The sequence below is a fragment of the Nymphalis io genome, chromosome 24, assembly GCF_905147045.1.
Source record: "Nymphalis io chromosome 24, ilAglIoxx1.1, whole genome shotgun sequence".
NCBI classification, from domain to species: Eukaryota; Metazoa; Arthropoda; class Insecta; order Lepidoptera; family Nymphalidae; genus Nymphalis; species Nymphalis io.
The window spans coordinates 4,055,040-4,074,264 of record NC_065911.1 but is presented as its reverse complement, the minus strand read 5'-3'; the positions used below and the strand labels follow the sequence as shown (position 1 = coordinate 4,074,264).

The window sequence follows — 19,225 nt, the reverse complement described above, 5'->3', positions numbered from 1 at the left end:
ATAAGTGGGTGATACCTAACCAGATGGGCTTGCACAAAGCCCTAGAAAAATCTTCAAGTAAAACAAACAACTCATATAATAATTAATTTAAATTATAGTACTTCTTTACTTTTAGTCCCTTACATTTCATTCAACAAAGAACTTGAATTAAACAAGGACTTTGCTCCCAAACAGGTTTAGGTGTAGGCATTATTTTTAACCTTGGTATTTGCTTATCTCGATTTTCTCGCAATTTTCAGTCTAATTTACGAACGAATATGCCATTTTTGCATATTTCAACCGTATGCCTTATTGAGCGAGAACGTTATCTTTCATTTATGATAGCTAAGTACGAAATTAAATATTGATAAAAGATATAATTAGCATATTAATATTATCTTAATCTATATATGTAATTAAACTGACGTGTATGTCTGTGGAATAATTTAATAGCGATCGATAAGCATTGGACATAATGCATCTTTTTACATAATTTAACTAAATTATAAGAAAAATACTAAGATGGATTTTAATGAAAATTTATCTTTATATGACATCCATAAATCAAATCATTAAGAAGGAAAAAAAGGGTTCTCTTAAGTTAACAAATATGACGTAGCGGTAAAAAACGCGAAAACCAACTAAAATTTAGTTATTGAATTTCATTAATAATATTAAGTGAGCAATTCTTGTACTTATATACATATATTTTGTGTATCTCAGAAATTTCTAACGATTTGGTTTAAATTATGTATTTAAATAAGGTTTTGTTTTGTTTATGTATTTTCTAATCTGACAGAGGTGATGTATAGCCTTTATATGAACCACCATCGTATATTGACTGCTCTTTTATATATTCCATTAAATTAGCATTTAAAGGCAAATAAAACAATTAATTAAAATTTTATTAATTCCCCATTAAATACAATTCGAGATGGTAACCGCTGGAAGATCTAAAAATGGAATTAGTCATTAACATTTTCACCTGAAGTTTATGTTATATTTAACTATCTTTCCGTAATAAGATATTCAGTGATAACGTACGAAAGGCATTCGTTTTCAAATTAGACAGAAAATAACTTAGATGACTGAATTAATTGTAATTTAATTTTGTTTACGAACTTTTATAGAATGGAATAAATATACATATATAAAGTTAAGCCGAGATGGCCTAGTGGTTAGAAAGCGTGAATCGTAACCGATGATCGTGGGTTCAAACCCGGGCAAGCACCACAAAATTTTCATGTGCTTAATTTGTGTTTATAATTCATCTCGTGCTTGACGGTGAAGGAAAACATCGTGAGGAAACCTGCATGTGTCTTATTTCATTGAAATTCTGCCACATGTGTATTCTACCAACCCACATTGAAGCAGCGTGGTGGAAGAAGCTCCAAACCTTCTCCTCAAAAGGGAGAGAAGGCCTTGGCCCAGCAGTGGGTCATTAACAGGCTTTTAATTTATATGAAGTTATATATATAATGCAAATATTTTAAATCTCTTTTTATAGGTAAGACCCAATACGATATTTACAAATTAGATTCCATTTTAATTATTTTACATTTATTAATAAAGTTTTACTTATTTGGAAGGGTGAATTCATTATGGCATTTTTCATATAAATATTTGAAGACGAATATTCATAAAAATTTAAGACTGTCTTCGTCGTAAAGTTTCACTTCGTTTCACCTGATACTCTTTATTTATCATAATAATATATATAGTAAAGTAAATGTCCCACAGCTGGACAACACCTCCTCCTTGAGGAGAATGTTTGGTGTTTATTCAATCAATTTGGGGGATATTTATTTATAACTTATAACGATTTTTCATTACACCATTAAGGGCGTAGCTTAATAATTTTACAGACTGACAACGTTGCGTTATTTTAATGTAAGAATTACTAGTAAAGAAAAATCAAAATCATAAACAAATTGCCTCTAAAAATTGTAATTTTAAAAATAAAGCTCTGAGTATAAATCAATTATATGTTATACTTATTATTCTATGTGATTTAAGCTCCAATGCATGATTTCTTTTTTTTATATAAAATTTTGTACCAATAATAATAATACTAAAAATACTTACCAAATACAGGACTTAAATCCGACTTCACCGATAGTTTACCGGAATAAGGCTCGCCGGACTTTTCCTGAAAAGAAAGTATAAAAATTTAATTAATTTTTTTTTTATCTATACTAATATTATAAATGTGAGAGTAACTCTGTGTGTCTGTTACGCTCACAGCTAAACCACTGAACCGGGTTTGACAAAGCGAGATTAAGCCCCGAGGAAGGACATAGGCTACTTTTTTATACCAAACACCTGATCCCCCTCCCTAACAGGCGGTCGAAGCCGCGAGCGAAAACTAGTAATATTGGCTTAGTTAGATATATAAGAATAAAATCAGTTTCACAGAAACTTTAGCATTTATTAAAACGATAAGTGAATTAAAAATGGGTGATGCAATCAGATGAATTTTTTTTTACAGAATAAGATGGCGGACGAGCATATGGGCCACCTGATGGTAAGTGCTCACCAACACCCATAAGAATTGTAAGAAGCGTTAACCATCACTTACACCGTCTATGCGCCACCAACCTTGGGAACTAAAATGTTATGTCCCTCGTGCCTGTAATTACACTGGCTCACTCACCCTTCAAACCGGACACAACAATATCAAGTAGTGCTGTTTTGCGGTAGAACATCTGATGAGTGGGTGGTACCTACCCAGACGAGCTTGCACAAAGCTCTACCACCAGTAAAATATTCTACTATGACCTATATTATCATATGAATGAAGCTGGATGTACTAGATGATCGTTTATCTTTCATCACCTCCGTAACTAGTAATGACAACACCACGAATTTACATAGAAATTAAATTACACTAACGCTAATAAAAGGTCACACGTTAAAAAGTCGAACGAATCGCCCCCTCAGGGCCGTGGCAACCGATTCATTCCACTTGAAACCTTTCCCCAAACAATATCAACTATAATAATGGACATAACAAATCGAAATGTTTCCGCTATCATTAATTCGGGAACAGATTTCCTCTCGCTAAAGAGCCAATGGACCGTTGAAATCACGACACCTTAGTTTATGGACGGGGACTATTGTATTATCACACGATATTATATGTGACTATTTGTTTTAATGTGATATGATTTTATTTTATTATCATATACAGAATATGGTTAAAAATATAGATTACTTTTATTAAAAATATATATATAATAATAATAATAATTTTTATTGGCCCGACCAACCAATTTATTAAGAATCTAGAACTCCGGGTCTGCGGCCTTATGTCAAGCCACTAGACCAACGAGGCGGTTAATATAAGCGTAATTTTATATATAACTGGTACTTAAAATATAATTTAGATTGTGACTACTTGAAAAGTTATTACGAAATGTCATGGATAATAGACATTTGTTGTTGCTAGTTTTTACTAAATAATATGTTAAATAGATGGAAATGATTTTAATCGATTTACAAAACGATACCAAATAGTTCAAATATTACGTCCGTTTCTAGAATAGTCTCCCGATATCTTTACGAGGGCCGTAATTGGATAGAGGAAACCAGTTTACCCCACTCGGACGTGTTTTCCCCAAATCAAGGGTGAGTACCATTACAACAGTTTTTTTGTATGATCATTCGTTAAACGGATGATCGGGTATCGGCTTGTATCAATTATTAATTTTAGATAAACATTATATAATATATACTATATATAATATATAATATATATCGACGAGCTGGTTGGCGTAGTTGGTAGATACTTTCACGCCGAAGGTTGTGGGTTCGATTCCCACCCAGGACAGACATTTGTGTGCATGAACATGTCTGTTTGTCCCGAGTCTGGGTGTAATTATCTATATAAGTATGTATTTACAAAAGAAAAGTAGTATATGTAGTATATCAGTTGTCTGGTTTCAATAACACAAGCTCTGTACAAGCTTAATTTGGGATCAGATGGCCGTGTGTGAAAAATGTCCCAGGATATTATTATTATTATATACTCGATATAGAAATACATCATATATTATTAAAATACACTTAAAATCTATCTAACAATAACAAAAAAAGAATTATATATATTATTATATAATATATATAATTCGAAGAATAATTAATAAGTAGAAGTATATTTAAATTTAAAATCACTACCGGCTCGGCTCGGCTCGGCTCGGCTTTTCGGTGAAGGAAAACATCGTGAGGAAACCTGCATGTGTCTAATTTCATCGAAATTCTGCCACATGTGCATTCTACCAACCCGCATTGGAGCAGCGTGGTGGAATAAGCTCCAAACCTTCTCCTCAAATAGGGAGAGGAGGCCTTAGCCCAGCAGTGGGATATTTACAGGCTGTTACTTTACCGGCTCGGAATGTAGATTCTACCGAGAACCTACAAGAAAGTCAGTAGTTACTTTGTCACTACAATTAATTAAATATAATAAATTAATGATATATATATAAATATAAACGCATTTGTTACGCAGAACACCACACGATAGTTTCATCACAATCGGAATAGTTTAAGAACGCAACGAGGACAAACATTCATAGTAGTAAGTAACAGCCTGTTAATGTCCCACTGGGCTAAGGCCTCTTCTCCCTTGTTGAGGAGAAGGTTTGGAGCTTATTCCACCACGCTGCTCCAATGCGGGTTGGTGGAATACACATGTGGCAGAATTTCGTGGCAAACATTCATATTTATTTAAAAATACTATTAAATTGTAACTTTATATAACTGAATAAAGTTGAAAGTAAAATTAATTCTACCGAGAAAAACCGCAGAAGATACTCTTTAGTAAATATATTAATTAAATATTATATTTTTTTTTTCAGCCTTTTGCCGTCCACTGCTGGACGAAAGCCTCCCCCAATGCAAATCCTGATAGCGAGCAGCAGCGCTATTAGTGAAAGATTTCCAGCCACTGCGGTTACCAACCCGCCTGACAAGCGTGGTGACTAAGGCAAAAACCCCCCTATGAGCGACGACAAAAATTCACGGCCCCCAATTCCCGGTAATCACACTATTCCTGGCCACGGTACCGGCCATGGTAACGGTGCGTTGGGGGGTGCTAAGAATCTCCGGGCTACGGCAGGGTACCACAAACGGCGAATTAAACTTTATATAACCTCAATTAAAATCGTTATTATTTTATAACCAAATAAAAATTATTTTTAATATTTTGAATAAATTTCAAAGTTTTCCTAAGATATATAACATAAGAAGGTTCCTGCGATACGAAATCTGATATATTTTTATTTTTTCGTGTCTTAGTATATTATGTATGTATCTATTGTTTATTTATACGTTTAGTTGGAATTATGTTATAAATATATATCAAGGTTTGTTACCTATACCACAGACATTATATTGCCTACTTCACGAACAGACGACGGTTTGTAAAATACAATATACTTTTTAAGATTTTAACGTTATATAATGAGAGTTATTATGTTTAGTTAAGCGTTTATATACACGATTAATTAACCTTTATACATATCCATTTAGAGTTTAAAATAAATAAACATTATTGAAATTTTCATCATTAACACGTTTCGTATAACTCTATAACATAGAGAATATATTAAATATATATATGTATATATTAATGGTATATAATTATCGACATAAAAAGAACTAAATTGCATCTGTAATGAAAGATGTGGTTTTTATTAGAAATATGCGCATTTTATGTTTAAATTTAGCATTTTGTTACATACTAATGTTGTTAATTGTTATTACTTCGAAGATGAATTTTTAAATAGTGATTTTTTTTAACGCAGCTGTATTTTATGTACCATATATGGAACGCAGATGGTTTTATATAACTGTGATGCGATGTACATGGGATGATTATGAAATGTTTTAAAACAATTAAATATAACTAATTACGTGATAGATTGATAACTGAATAATTTATACATATGGCTCACTCTACCCGTCTTGGTTTTACACGTTAAATAACAAAGACAAAACAAGTTCTTTTTTTATTCCTGGCGAGGATATTCCGCGATGTACGCCGAATAACTCATCACAGTTTCATCCCAATCGGATGAATTTAAGAATGCATAGACGACAATCATACAAAGAAATATTAATTTTTATTTATTGTTGTTCAGTGTGTTCAAATCCTTATACAGTTTAGCTCAACCGAATCAATTCAATGGACCCGATCTTAATACAATTTGTTAAGCAAATTCTACAACTGACAATAAAAAACATTAAGTACATTTTTTAAATATAACAATATAATCAACACAGTTAGGATTCATTTAAAAAAATATCTAGATGATAGTCCATAATTTGTCTTTTTAAACTATTCAACGTGATAATAAAGAATTTTTTCATTTTTAAAGTAACAGATAATGTTGGAGTTCATTCCAACACGCTGCTTCAATGCAGGTTGCTGGTTGATATTCGTAAATATGAGTATAATCATTTCGATTTCTAAACGAACGAATGCAGACCACAGTTACAATATTAAATAAATTTAAAAGAAGACCTAAAGATTTATATATACCGTACCGTAACAGCCTGTGAATGTCCCACTGCTGGGCTAAAAGCTTACTCTCCCTTTTTGAGAAGGTTTGAGCTTATTCCACCACGCTGCTCCAATGCGGGTTGGTAGAATACACATAGCAGAATTTCAGTGAAATTAGAAACATCCATGTGTCCTCACGATGTTTTGCTTCACCGTAAAGCACGACATGAATTATAATAACAAATTAAGCACATGAAAATTCAGTGGTGTTTGCTCGGGTTTGAACCCACGATCATCGGTTAAGATTCACGCGTTCTCCCCACTGGGCCATCTCATTTATATATATCTAATATTAAATATATTATCAAAATAATTATATATTTAAAGTACATAACTTTTTAATAATAGATCATTATATTTTATTTACGATTCATCATTTTGAATTTAAAGGAACGACATTTTTGTAAAGTGTATAAGTACTTTGTTCTAATAATGAAAGCATTTTTTAAGTTTTCATTAAGAAATAACTAAAATAATTAGAAAAAAAAGTTTAAATATGAGAAAGAAAAAAATCTAAAAGATGTCTTAAGGTGAACGACTACTGAGTACAGCATAAAAAAGCGCGTTATCGCTGAACTGCTTGAAGTAACTCCTGAGATAAAGTATGGACGTACCAACCTACCGAGTTTATAAATCATATTTAATAGTTAGAAAATTGTAAAACAATGTTTGAACATAAATAGGTAGACTAGACATAAAATGTAATGTTCTGTTAATGTCTCGCTCTAAGGCAAAGCAACTGCAAAAGCATAGCTCTTTAGAAGGATTGGATTTAATTCCACACATGTAGAAAAATTTTGACTATTACAAGCGTCACGACCTTTTCTTTCGGCTTAATCATTCATCTCTTTCTTTCTTATGAAATAAATGGAGATTCATTTCATAAGAAATTGCATCCGTATTGAAATAAGTTATCTATTATACTTTATTGCGATTGATTAACTGTTAGTGAGACACTGATTTCTCCCTTTCTGTCATTATTGATTTGACATTCGAAAGAAGAAGACAGAGCATTGTTTAACTAATAACTAAGTATCTATGTATTATTGTAGTGTTAGTGAGACACTGTTTTCTCTCTTTCTGTCATTATTGATTTGACATTCGAAAGAAGAAGACATGTAATATAGAGCGTTCGTTCCATGATGACATATTACATTAAGTATCTATGTATTATTGTAGTGTTAGTGAGACACTGGTTTCTCTCTTTCTGTCATTATTGATTTGACATTCGAAAGAAGAAGACATGTAATATAGATCTGTCGTTCCATGATGGCATATTACATTAGGTATCTATATATTATTGTTCCGAGTCGTATATACTTAAAGTTAAAACGACATAATAATAAAAATAAGATAGATTTTGCGTTACTAGTATTATATAGCAAAGCATAGCTTACTCAGTGGAACACACAAGACAACTAGCTCCTCCAGTCTAGATGACAAGATAAAAACCTTAAGTGCACCTTAAGTTGTAATTGATGGTCATCATTTTGTAATGACTTCGCAAAAAATATGACTGAAAGTATGTATGTCCTTTTGTTTGTTACGAATACACTTAAAACTACTTTAATAAAGTGCTTATATACATATAACACTAGTATATAATGTATTCACGAACAGAGAACAGTTTTCCGTTCTGCATAATTAATTTGTATATGAAAATAAAGCAATTAACTTTAAACGTTAAAATTGGTAATTATGTGAAATATATTAGCTAGGTTTAAAACTTTGCCGTTTTTTGCAAAATATATAAATATAATTGTATGTGAATAATAATATATGTATATAGAATCGAGATGGCTCGGTACGCAGACGAGAAGAACGTTTTCATGTGTCCAATTTGTGTTTATAATTCATCTCGTGCTTGACGGTGAAGAAAAACATCGTGAGGAAACTTGCACTTTTACTGGTGGTAGAGCTTTGGGCAAGCTCGTCTGGGTAGGTACCACCCACTCATCAGATGTTCAACCGCAAAACAGCAGTACTTGATATTGTTGTGTTCCGGTTTGAAGGGTGAGTGAGCCAGTGTAATTACAGGCATAAGGGACATAACATCTTAGTTCCCAAGGTTGGTGGCGCATTGGTGATGTAAGCGATGGTTAACATTTCTTACAATGCCAATGTCTATGGGCGTTGGTGACCACTTACCATCAGGTGGTCCATATGCTCGTCCGCCTTTCTATTCTATATTCTGATATTAGCCATGTCATCTACAGGCTTTTAAATCGTAAATACTGAGTTTTTACGAATCGAAATCGGGGACAACTTTAAATTTTAAATGAAAAAAATGCTTTTATAACCAAATTGAATAAATAAACAATAATTTGTATAATATTGTCTGTTTGCTTTTTTTATCATTTTCGTTATATAATTAAGCCATTTTCACATATTAATTATTACATTGTAATAACATAATTAAGTATATTTAAATTGGAAACTGTTTTGGTTTATGAATTATTATTTTTTGTTACAATAATTATATCAATATCACTGGATATTAAATAAACAAATAAATGTTGTAAGTTTTACTCTTTTCGTCTACAATAAAGCATTTTTACCCGACTACGGCGCAGCCATATATATTAATCATTACCTTATTTTCAAATTTTAACTTTACAATTGTTAACAATTTAACTCATGAAGTTTTTAGTTATGTTTGTTAAAATAATTAATGTTAAAAATGAATGCTGGGTAGGTTTTTCTTTCATTTAATTTGTTAAAAGGAGGGTGCTATTTTATAATGAACATAAAAATATATTAAAGTTGATTGGTAGAGAATGCAGTAGCGTTAAGCCCACCTTTCGTGCTATTTAATTTTGTTGTGCAATAAAGTATATAAATTATAAATAATTAATGGAACTGGTAATTTATAACAATTTTAATTCGGTTATTTCTTACCAAATTAAATTGTTTATATTTTAATTGGCGGATGTATTATAGATAACTTAGCGATTAAAAGATAAAACTATGTAACTGTGTTTGGCATAATGATTAATGTAACAATTGTTTCCTTTGTATAGATAAAAAACTATATTTATATATTATATTGGGACGGCTGTAAGCGCTTTATGTTATTTAGTGGTTCCTGACAATATATAAAACGGTTTAAATATATAACACTCGCAATTTTAGATATTATTTCGCACAATAAATAATATCTAAAATTTTAACTTTATAAAATTTCGAAGTTATAATTTGATTGAAACGATATCAACCATCACCGTGGAACAACACAAAAATTTTATCTAAACAAGAACAAATTTGTTATTAATTAATAGCTATCTTTAGCTAGCTAACATTGTGACGTCATGACATCATTTTTGAAGAAATATTTTCTATTTATGAGGAATTTTTGAAATTATTCATAAAAGGCAATTGATATTAAAGTACGGACTTGTCTCAGACTTTTCTCTGAGACAAGAAGGTTTGATCTGAATTTTTCATAATAACTAATATAATCCTTTCTACTTAAATGTCATAAACGAATGTTTTATTAAGCTAAATCAATAAGATGAATAAATAACCATTATGACTATATATACATAAGCGAAATACTATTCATCAAGAGATCTCCTAAACTGTCCACCAGATTGAATTGAAATTTGTCAGAGGTACTCCTTCCCCGACGTAGACGCTCACTAAGAATAGATTTTACGCAAATCCTATCCAAAATATATTTTTCTTTTTATCAACCCGAGAAAAGCCGAGATGATAAGCTGGTATTTTTATAACAAAATCGATTCAAATCGTGTTTCAAGTGAAAAATATTATTTACAGTATATTTACAGTATCGTTTTTATAGTAACTGACCCCTAAACCACTAGTGAAAGGCTAATCTCGACAAATCCGTATCTAAATCCTCGGACAGCGGTGATGGATGTCGATATGAAAATATCAAAATATCGCTTCTCCCCAATTCCCCGTCCATATCTTATCACTTAACGCGGAACACGTATTTCGTGTTACGTGAACACGTGGCTTAATAACGTTTTTATAAAGGTAGGCTAAGTAACAGCCTGTAAATGTCCCACTGCTGGGCTAAGGCCTCGATCTCCCTTTTTGAGGAGAAGGTTTGGAGCTTATTCCACCACGCTGCTCCAATGCGGATTGGTGGAATACACATGTGGCATAGTGTCAATGAAATTAAACACATGCAGGTTTCCTCACGATGTTTTCCTTCACCGAAAAGCCCGAGATGAATTATAAACAGAAATTAAGCACATGAAAATTCAGAGGTGCTTGCCCGGGTTTGAACCCACGATCATCGGTTAATCATCGGTTCTCACTTATTTCATATTTTATCATAAAGTATCTACTTATACGAAAACATTAAACGTATGCTATTTCTGTACTTTATATTATTATTGCAGGAGGACAGTCGGTGGATTCTGAGATTAGAGAAACAACAAACACTTTTTCTGAAGATATATTATTTTTATAAAATAACATTTTCATTATTCCGAATTATCCAGATTCTAGATAATATGTTGCAACTCATATATGTTTTATATCATAAGAAAATAACAAACAGATGTATCTATGTCTAGTTTTATTTTATAATAAAATACAATATGAGAAATTTTCTTTACATACAAAAGCATTTCAGAAACAATACGGATTTCATAAAGCGAAGTCATCATATAGACATAAAAAGACGTAACATATTGAATCCATAACTCCACTTTCTACCTCAAGTACTCAAAATAGCTTCATGGCATACACCCTTTACAAGAAAGAGAAAGCACTAATAAATTCCGGTTAAAACTGATTTTCAGATTCGATATTAGTCACAATATGAAATGATGTTCAACCGAAAGCGATTATCGTTGTTATATTGGCGAGTGACAATCTTATCAACACAAGGCCATGTAAGCTGAAGTATTAACACACATTCACGAAATTTTATTAGGATATTTAAATACTAGCCGTTACCGTTGTTTCGCTAGGCGTAAATTACATGTATATACAAACTCATAAAAAATTAATTTATGAAAATTTTACATAATATTTTTTATTTTTCATAAATGTATTTACAAAAGAAAAGTAGTATATGTAGTATATCAGTTGTCTGGTTTCCAATGTACAAGCTCTGCTTAGTTTTGGATCGGATGGCCGTGTGAGAATAATGTCCCAGGATATTATTAAATTTACATATGAAACAAAAGATTGCACTCCTTTTTTGGGCAGTCGTATATTTTTTTACAAATCTATTATATCCCAAGCCGATATTACCAACATCAATATTAAAATAAATAATATATCGATATTTGATTACCTCGTTGGTCTAGAGGCAGATCGGGGCCAATAAAAATTAAGTGAGTTCTTCTGTCGAAGATTCTCAAAAGCAGCACAGAGTCTGGCAGTTAGAAGTGTGTACACTCCCGTGCCTCGGAAAGGACGTAAAGCCGTTGGTCCTGCGCCTGAACTCTTACCGGTCGTTTCGGATTGCCGACCCATCGGATTATGAGAGTTAGGGAATAGAGAGTGCACCTGTGTTTGCGTGCACACTTGTGTAATATATATAATAACAAATAAATAATAATATATTTTCTTTATAAATATATAATTATATTTTTTACTGGTGTATTCTTGTATACTATAATATAATTGTGTCCTGCGCAGTTGACTAAAGTCTCTCGATTGGCTGCCGTGGCCGAAATCGGTCTGGATATCATATCGGTATCATTAAAATCTGCCCAATCTTTTGAGCGTGCTGGAATAAGAAGATACGTGTATACACAAACAATGTAATATAATTGTGAATTTTAGCTGTACGCTATTTTAATTGTTCCGCAATTAGGATTAAAAAACCTAAATACGCTAGTTGCTCATCATGATAAATTCCATATGAACCGCTGCAAGTTAAATTTAATATGAATATTAATTTAAATTAAGGTCAACCGTTCCATAATGTGTATGCAATAAAAATATATGGCGGATATTGACGTATTTTCTTTGACGCGTCTCATATATAAAGCGTGACATTTACCAAATAAGGAAATTCTCCATATATTTTTCGACCCAGTTTTTTATTGTAACAAGTAAAGACAATAATAACAAAAATTTACAAACTAAATTTTACATAAAAGATATGATAAACAAATCAGTTTTATCTACTTGTAGTTTTTACTGACTCTTTGTAAACTAATCGAGTTATGTAAATTAAAAGATAACGCTGATGAAATGATTATATATAAACTATTTAATGTTATCTCTATTTTACAGAAACACTATTACCATAATTAAATATATCAATGAATAAATTAAATACGATATTATTTTAAATAATAAAATAAAATTGATTTTTGAACGTAGTAGGTAATTCCTCTAATTTATACTATTATAAATAATAAAATGAAGACAATATAAAATCAAAAGAAAATTATTATAATAATAAAAGTTATAAATTTTTGCAAATAATAATAAGCGTACTGTGCACCAAATGACCACTATGAAATTGACCACTCGATATTGAGGATATTACCTCAACGGTGATTCAGGGTGAGCTATAAAAGCCACAAATAAGTGACTCGTTTAATTTTAACCTAATTAATATGAATATAATAAAAAAAAATGAAAAATAAAAAAAAGTAAGCTTAACTTTATAATATCAATATCATACACGCTACACATGTAATCAGGCAATAATTAAAAATCAAAGGCCACCCATCCGAACCAAATGCAGCTAACATAACTAACGTGATTTGGGCAATTTTCCCCGAACCGTCATTATCGATTAAAAGAAATCACTAACCCGCAATGTAACATTACAAGTTAAAGTGAAGTGCCCAATGTTAATTGGTATCGATAATGGGTATCGACGTTCCCGGTACCTAATTACATGTTCCTAATAACGTAAGACATATGTAATCACTCGCAATAACAGAAGTTGCATTTGGACTTGTTTAAAAACTGGTCAAATTTTTCTTTGTTTTTATTTAGACTTAGTATTATTGAAATGCGATGTTTATCGTGTGCCCGATATGAGATACGAATTATTTCAAATAACAATGTAAAACGCGATTCGAATCGGAATTAAAATGATTGTGTATTCGTTTTAAACATAAGAAACGCTGATTTTTATACTTGACTAAGCTATAAAATGTAACGATTTTTTATTGAATTACAGCCCTAAGTGTTGTACTGAGCCGTATTATTGATGACCATATTACAGCTTTGTCACATGATCGTTTGTCACTGTCTAGCATACACGTTATTTTATTGTTGGAAAGAGACAATGAATCGATTTATTGAACGCATTATTTTGCATTTAATAACAGAATGGTGACATCAACGTGGAATGATTATCGCTTTTATTTTTAAATTATGTTGCTTTTTATATTGCCACGTTTATATTATTCAAAACTAGTTCCATATATGTGATTATGTTATATAAGTTAAATAATATAATAGTGAATTTTTCTTAGTTATTCATTGTTGAAATTGCGAGTAAGGTTTTGTTCGTTTTCTATGAGTTTTCATTTATATTCAATCATAACAGTTATTGGTACTTAAGAGGTTTCTGGTATAGTTACCATTGATATACAATAGGCGCCGAACGATCGGATTATCGTACAGGATAATTGTTCGAAGTAAAAACCTTAATAGGGATTACAACGCATGCCTGGCAATAACGTACGCTTGCTGAGTTTCTTTCGCCTTTTCTTCTCAGCTATGTTTGTCTATCTAAAATGGTTGTATATTTTTGACAATCAATAAGCAAGGGTAACGCTTCTATGGTTAAATTCTATAAAATAAATAGTATGTATAATTATTGTAGTGACCAAACTGTTTATAAATTGGAAATTGTCAATTTTATATACATATTTAAGCCTTTGTAGGGTCACAATTTCAAAAAATCCGTTCTAAGCATGCTTATGTCATAAAATTTACTGTCTTTAATAAAAATCGTCTTTAATAAATATAATTATATATAATAATAAGTTTGAATTAAAAAGAACATAAATTAAACATTTTGCTAAATAAAAGTGTACGGTAAAGATAAAACCGAATATAACTTAAACAAACAATATTAAAAATTAAATTAATAATTAAAAATGATGATAAAATTTCACGATCGAATCCGTTACATAACTTTGTAACGATTTAATTCCAAATTGAAAATCACAACCCGTATATAATTATTTAAATGTTCTCAATGCATTTTTTGTTTGAACTACCTGCGTTTGTGTACAAATAATTGACTTTTCAATTTCGTCTCTTTTAATATAAGTTCAGTGTTGCCCGTGGTGTAATAAATGGTGATACTAACAAGTCCAGTTCTGAGAAAGGACGGTCCTTCGGCCTTTTTTTATTTTCGAGTTTCGGTCACGAATCGTTTCGAAGATAAATAGTGGAAGTAGTTAGTGACGTCATGCCATATGAATTTTGCAGATTTTCAACGTTCAATTTGCATTATATTTTGGCGGTACTGTGTAATTTTTTTTATATTTTTCACAACCTGCTTGTATTAAATCTATTAAAATTCGAATAATATCTTCTATTTTTATTTAGAAAACAATACGAAGTACATGACTTATAAGGCAAGATAATATTTATGATAAATTAAAAAGTGGATTGATTGTTTGAAAAATTAAATCTACAAGAAAATAATACTTGAGGATTTGTATAGAGTTAGACATGAATAGAAATGAAAAACATTTTGTGCAGACTAAATAAATAGAAGGAAACAATATAATACAAGGTCGATTTAACTATAAAAATATCATTATAAGTATAATTGGCATACACATAAAAAAAAGTGAGAAATCGTATTTAAAATAATGAAAATTGATTGCACAATAATTATAAAGATATCGTTTCCGCTTTAAAATTAGAAGGTTAGTTGTGCTCGCAAAACCGTTTTAAAACGTATCAAGGCATCAGAATAGTTATACATGTTTGTGTTCACACGTAATTAGACCCCTCGCGTCTCATTAGCACTGTACAGACGTAGCTTTCAACAGCTATCTGCCCTCGTCACACCTATGTATTTAATAGAGCCGTCTCTTTCTTCTAGTTGATTGAAGATCAGCCTAGCTGGTATTTGATTCCGTATTCCTGAGCGATTGGCCTGAGTTTGCTTTATATGTTTGTCTCGCTAGTTTGTACCATACTGGATTTGGTATTTCATCATTATATTTAATGTAAACATACTTATATACTTGGCATTTATAATATGTATATAAGATGAACGTTTTTGACGTAAAATGTTAACCTGAGATTCAACTACAATAATAAAAAACCTATCCATTAACTACAAAATATTATTAAGAAAATTAAAAGAAGTCATTATTTAATTGAAAATTATTACATACGATTTTTTTTGTCGAAACTTATTTTTGATGGGAATAATTTTAATTTATAATATAACCACATTTTTTTATAAGTTGCAAATCGTTTAATGTTAAACCTAAATACAACGATGTTATCGTAACATCCGTAACCAACAATCGCCCACCTTTAAAATGACACTAAAATACTAAAATTTTCCCATTAGAGCACGTCCAGCGAATTTCAATAGACTGAACGACGGTAATTTACAGTTATTATCCTCGCTGACCCCGCAAAACACCCACCGTAGCCAGGCCAGGTCACAAAAGAAAAAAAAACAACAAAAGAAATAAATAAAACAAAATCTGGTATGACCAGAAAAAATAACCAATTATCCAAACAATTCGCATTCTTATTCCATTACTTTAAAATTCAATTTAGAATACCACAGCTGTTCGGAGTTAGGGAGCGCCACTCCGCAAAAGGAGCTTTATTTCAGAAGCGAGAAAGCACAAAGTGAATTATGGAAATAACAAACCCTTAAACACGAACAATTTTAAGCTATAATGTGTTAGGAACAAGGTCGTAAATCGGATCGGTGTGATTGTTTTTTTATAAAAAAGGACCGATCTCGTTTGGCGGGCGTACCTGCGCTTGCGCAGACGTACTGTATTTATGGCGCCTCCGATTCAACACGTGGTACACGGCATCGGTATTAAAAACCTTGTTAAGTGTAACTGTTCGTTTCCCTTCATTAGTTTTTGGAGTCAGCGTGTTTTGGGTAATAAAATGTTTGTCTATGGTTGCGGGGACAAATTGATTTCTCTACCTTTTACACGAAATTAGTTCTATTACACTAACTTGTTATATATTTTAAAATTTCTTATGAAAAACTATGAAGATTGTTAAAATAGTTATACAACTGATCACCTCATTGATTTACTTCCACGAGTCCGAGCGTCTTTACCGATGAAATGAGATATAATTAAGTTCGCGGCAGTTACATTAAGAAGTGATAAATTGCATTGTGACACGAAACTTATATGGAAGTAGGTAGCTGTATACAAAAGTAATAACTTCGTTTAACGGGGTTTTTTATTATTATAAAAAAAAACCCTTTGAATTGTTATCTACGGACATCGCGTCCGCTATGCCAATTAAACATCCTAGAATAACAAAATCAAAATTTTGGATATAATGAATCCATTCGCTCCGTAGCGAGTCAGCTTTTTATTTTACGGATCATTATTTCCAGAATATTCTCTCTCTCAGAATAGTCTCATTTGAAGACTAATACATCAATACGGACAGGTTAACATGTAATTAAGAATATACTTCGAAACCCCTCAAGGCTGGACAACCGATAAATCATCCGTCGAATGTAGCTCGTTTCCGGTATATGGATTTTTTGCGATTTATCGGGTTAATGACGGTATTAGTTGTCTATGACATATATGGAGGTATAATTAACTTGGTTCTCGGCTATTTACAGACATGGTTGGATGCACTTCTTAAGAATAGTTTAACTTGTGTCAAATAGACCAAAGTAATATAAAGAAAATTTCTTATAATAATTAAATGTCTGGTAAATGATGAACTGCTCAAATTACAAAAGCCCAATTGCAGTTAAACCTTAAAGAAAAAAAAATCTTGCAAAGAATAACACCAAACTTTCTAAATAAATAATACATTACCAAAAAAATATATTCTCGAGGAACAGACAAATGAATAACAATAAAAGAAACAATTTCAAGACACTTGTAACACAAGTAACAACAGATAATAATGTATTGTTTAAAAAAAATTGTCAAACAATTGTCCCCAAGATCGCCACTTCAACACCGGATGGGTCTACCTTGTTCTGTTTACCTTTATTTTGCTTGAAATTCACAAAAAGTACGAGACGATGCTAAGATAAGACCGTTCAAGAGATAGGAATCTTATAGACAGGCCAAAAACTGTATATTGTTGTAACTTCTCTGTCATCAATTTTATCTGTGATAAAAGTCTACAACTGTCATATTTACTGTCAATAATTGCTTTAAATTTAACTTATAATATAATATACAGTGTTACGTGGTCGGGCATTTTAAAATAAATATCAAATATATTGATAGTGCAGTAAATAAAACAATTATAAAATTTACATCATAATACTAAATACTTTATAAATTAAAAAAACTCGTAACAAAACTTAAAAATGTAGTATAATATTCTCAATAAAAAAATAAACTCAACTATTTAAACGCCATGTCTAAACATATACATGTCAGTGAACACGAGTACCCAAATATTATGCTTTTGAAAGATAGCCGGGACATGCGCAGGCGCTGCAGATAAGATGTGCGTTAGGTGAAAAATGTGATTACATTTAAAACTCAACCTTATTCCTAAGCACTTAAGAGTCATCGCTTTATACGAGTCGAGGTTGTATTAAGATTACGGTTGAAAAAGACATGTCCTTCTTAATCACGGACTCAGAGGATTTAGATAAAATTTCAAGGGTTGCCAAGAAGACGTATTATTTTTCTGAAATTATATATGTGTTTTTTTCTTCTTAAATAAGGTAAGGGCTTAACGACTTAATTAATGCATTTACATGGCATAGCAAGAATACGTGAATATTACAAAAGATCAGCGTCCACCTATTTTATGTACTAAATTAATATTCATAACTTATATTGTTCACGGTAGTGAAAGAAACATTTGGTTTTCTGTCACAATCTTTATTCATAATTGTGATATTTTCTTACTAAATTACAAAGGTAGTCCATAATCCTATTCAAATGGGAGAACTTAAAAAAAGATTATTTCCCATTTTTTGCAAGGCACTTAAGCAGATAAGCTAGGTTGCAAAGACTGCCAAATTCTTAATCCGGCTCTGTGTGCTCATCGCCAGCCCGCAATAAAGCATGCATGGAGCATGGAGGTCTAAAACTTTTCTTTAAACTAGAAGTCTTTTCCCAGAAATGAGTAATTTCAAACTGTGTGTGTGTAAAATGTGCTATTTATTAATTTCGCGTTATATTATTTATTTTATCGAAATATCAACGTGTATAATGTATATCTATACCAATATTATAAAAATGCAGAGTTTTTTTATGTTTGAACGCGCTTATCTCAGCATCTGTCAGACCGTTTTTATAAACTATTCTTGTGTTAGCCCATTTATGTTAAAGGTTATATCGGAAAAACGGAGGCGGACCGGCCAGTTTATAATAACCGATTAAAACGACGAATGAATCGCTGGCGTTAACTATTTTTGAAACGTATAGATTTATTTCTAAAAGACACGCAAGCTTTTAATACAATAAAAATGTTTTAGCTTGAATCTTCACATCTTATAAAGTAATACTTTAAACATTAATAATAATTAATAGTTTTCATAGCACTTATTCGTTAATTTATTTA

At 31.2% G+C, this 19,225-nt stretch overlaps 1 protein-coding gene across 4 annotated transcripts in view; it reads right to left on the bottom strand.

The window, feature by feature from the left end:
- Nucleotides 1-19,225, bottom strand: part of LOC126777880 (protein pangolin, isoforms A/H/I/S) — a 151,738-nt gene that overhangs the window by 83,645 nt on the left and 48,868 nt on the right. For all 4 annotated transcript variants that reach the window (XM_050501165.1, XM_050501164.1, XM_050501167.1 and 1 more), the window contains exon 3: nucleotides 2,065-2,128. In XM_050501165.1, the coding sequence (XP_050357122.1) occupies nucleotides 2,065-2,128 (64 nt within the window). The remainder of the gene's footprint in view (nucleotides 1-2,064; nucleotides 2,129-19,225) is intronic.